Below are 1,400 nucleotides of genomic sequence, written 5' to 3' on the forward strand. Positions count from 1 at the left end.
CAATCCGGCCCACGGGGCCCCTAAAAAATTAATATTTATCTGCCCTGCGCTGCTTGTCAGGTAGCCCTCAAGGGCTTGCCAAAATTAAGTTAGCAGCCCTCTGCCCAAAATAATTGCCTGCCCCTGCTCTAGCACTAGGTTCCTGTCCCAGTCTGGAGCTGGTGGCCAACCCCTGACAGACACAGTTATATTGGTTTTGGCTTGGATCATAAACTGAATTCTATAATTCTAGGCCCCAGTTTATTAGAAAAGCATGCATTGTGTTATGGGATGACACACGATACCGCCAGCACCTCCCTTTTCAAAATCCAAGATCTGCCCACGGCTCTGGCACGTACCATCTCCTGCACAGGACTGAATAAAAAACTGAATAAAGGACAATCAGTAAACAAAAATGCAGACATACATGTTTATTCAGTAAATTATAATGCATACTTACAAACCTTGAGCAGTTAGCAGCTGGCTTTTCTCTGCACCCCAACAGCTTGTAACCTGTATTTTTTCCTCTCCATTATGACTGTGAAGATTTGCTATTTCACTGAAAGCATGTCATGAATTGTACTTGTTACAACCTTGCAAAACAGAAAGAAAATGGAAATGCCAAAATCTTTTACAAGCTGCATTAGTATCTTCTAGGGAGGTTCCTTGGTCTATAGCGCTTGAGGTCTCCTCCGTTTCTGCCCCATCTATTCGCCTCCTGATCAGCACGTCTGTCAGCTTTATCTCTGCCCCGCATACGACTGTAAAAATCCCTGGCATCACTGAGAAAAGAAATAAAGGTTCTTTTGCACAAATACCAATAACTAAATAATTTCCTTTTCATTTCTTCACCTGTACAATCCCTACATGTTTATAATCCCACAACACAATGCATGCTTTTCTCTAATTAAAAAAAACAACAACAAAAACAAGAAACTTTTCTAACAAACTGGGGCCTAGAATTATAGAATTCACTCGAGAGCCAGGAGGCACTTGGGAGCCAGGAGCAGCGGGGAGAGGAGGGATCCAGGCACACTTGTGTCCCGCACGCATGTGTGCCCCCGTACTGGACCTGGACCAGAGGCAAACGCAGCAGCAGCAGCAGAGGCGAATGCAGCAGCAGCAGCGGGGGCAGCAGCAGCTGAACCCCCTAAGGTAAGTGGGGCAGAGGGACCGATGCAGCTGAGCCGGATCTGGAGGGGAAGCCCCCCGGATCCCTCTTAACTGAGCCAGTAGGGAGCCACACTCCCGAGCCGCACAAACAGAGCGCGCAAACAGGCGCCTTCTGTAAGAGCGCACCGGTGTTTGTGTTGGCGTTTGCACTGGCAGGCGAGCAGGAACGGCCAGGAGGGAGACTCCTGCTAGCGCAGGGCAAAGGCACTGCACTCAGCCAGAAACAGGCAGCAACTCCTACAATGGTG

At 48.4% G+C, this 1,400-nt stretch overlaps 1 protein-coding gene across 1 annotated transcript in view; it reads right to left on the reverse strand.

Annotated features, from left to right (window-relative positions):
• Positions 1–481: 481 nt before the first annotated feature.
• Positions 482–1,400, reverse strand: part of LOC109299142 (serum amyloid A-5 protein-like) — a 6,190-nt gene continuing 5,271 nt past the window's right edge. Inside the window, exon 4 of the mRNA XM_019519681.1 lies at positions 482–761. Coding sequence (XP_019375226.1) covers positions 623–761 — 139 coding nt within the window. The 3' untranslated portion in view covers positions 482–622. The remainder of the gene's footprint in view (positions 762–1,400) is intronic.

Source organism: Gavialis gangeticus, unplaced genomic scaffold, assembly GCF_001723915.1.
Source record: "Gavialis gangeticus isolate Ggan-Ray unplaced genomic scaffold, GavGan_comp1, whole genome shotgun sequence".
NCBI lineage: Eukaryota > Metazoa > Chordata > Crocodylia > Gavialidae > Gavialis > Gavialis gangeticus.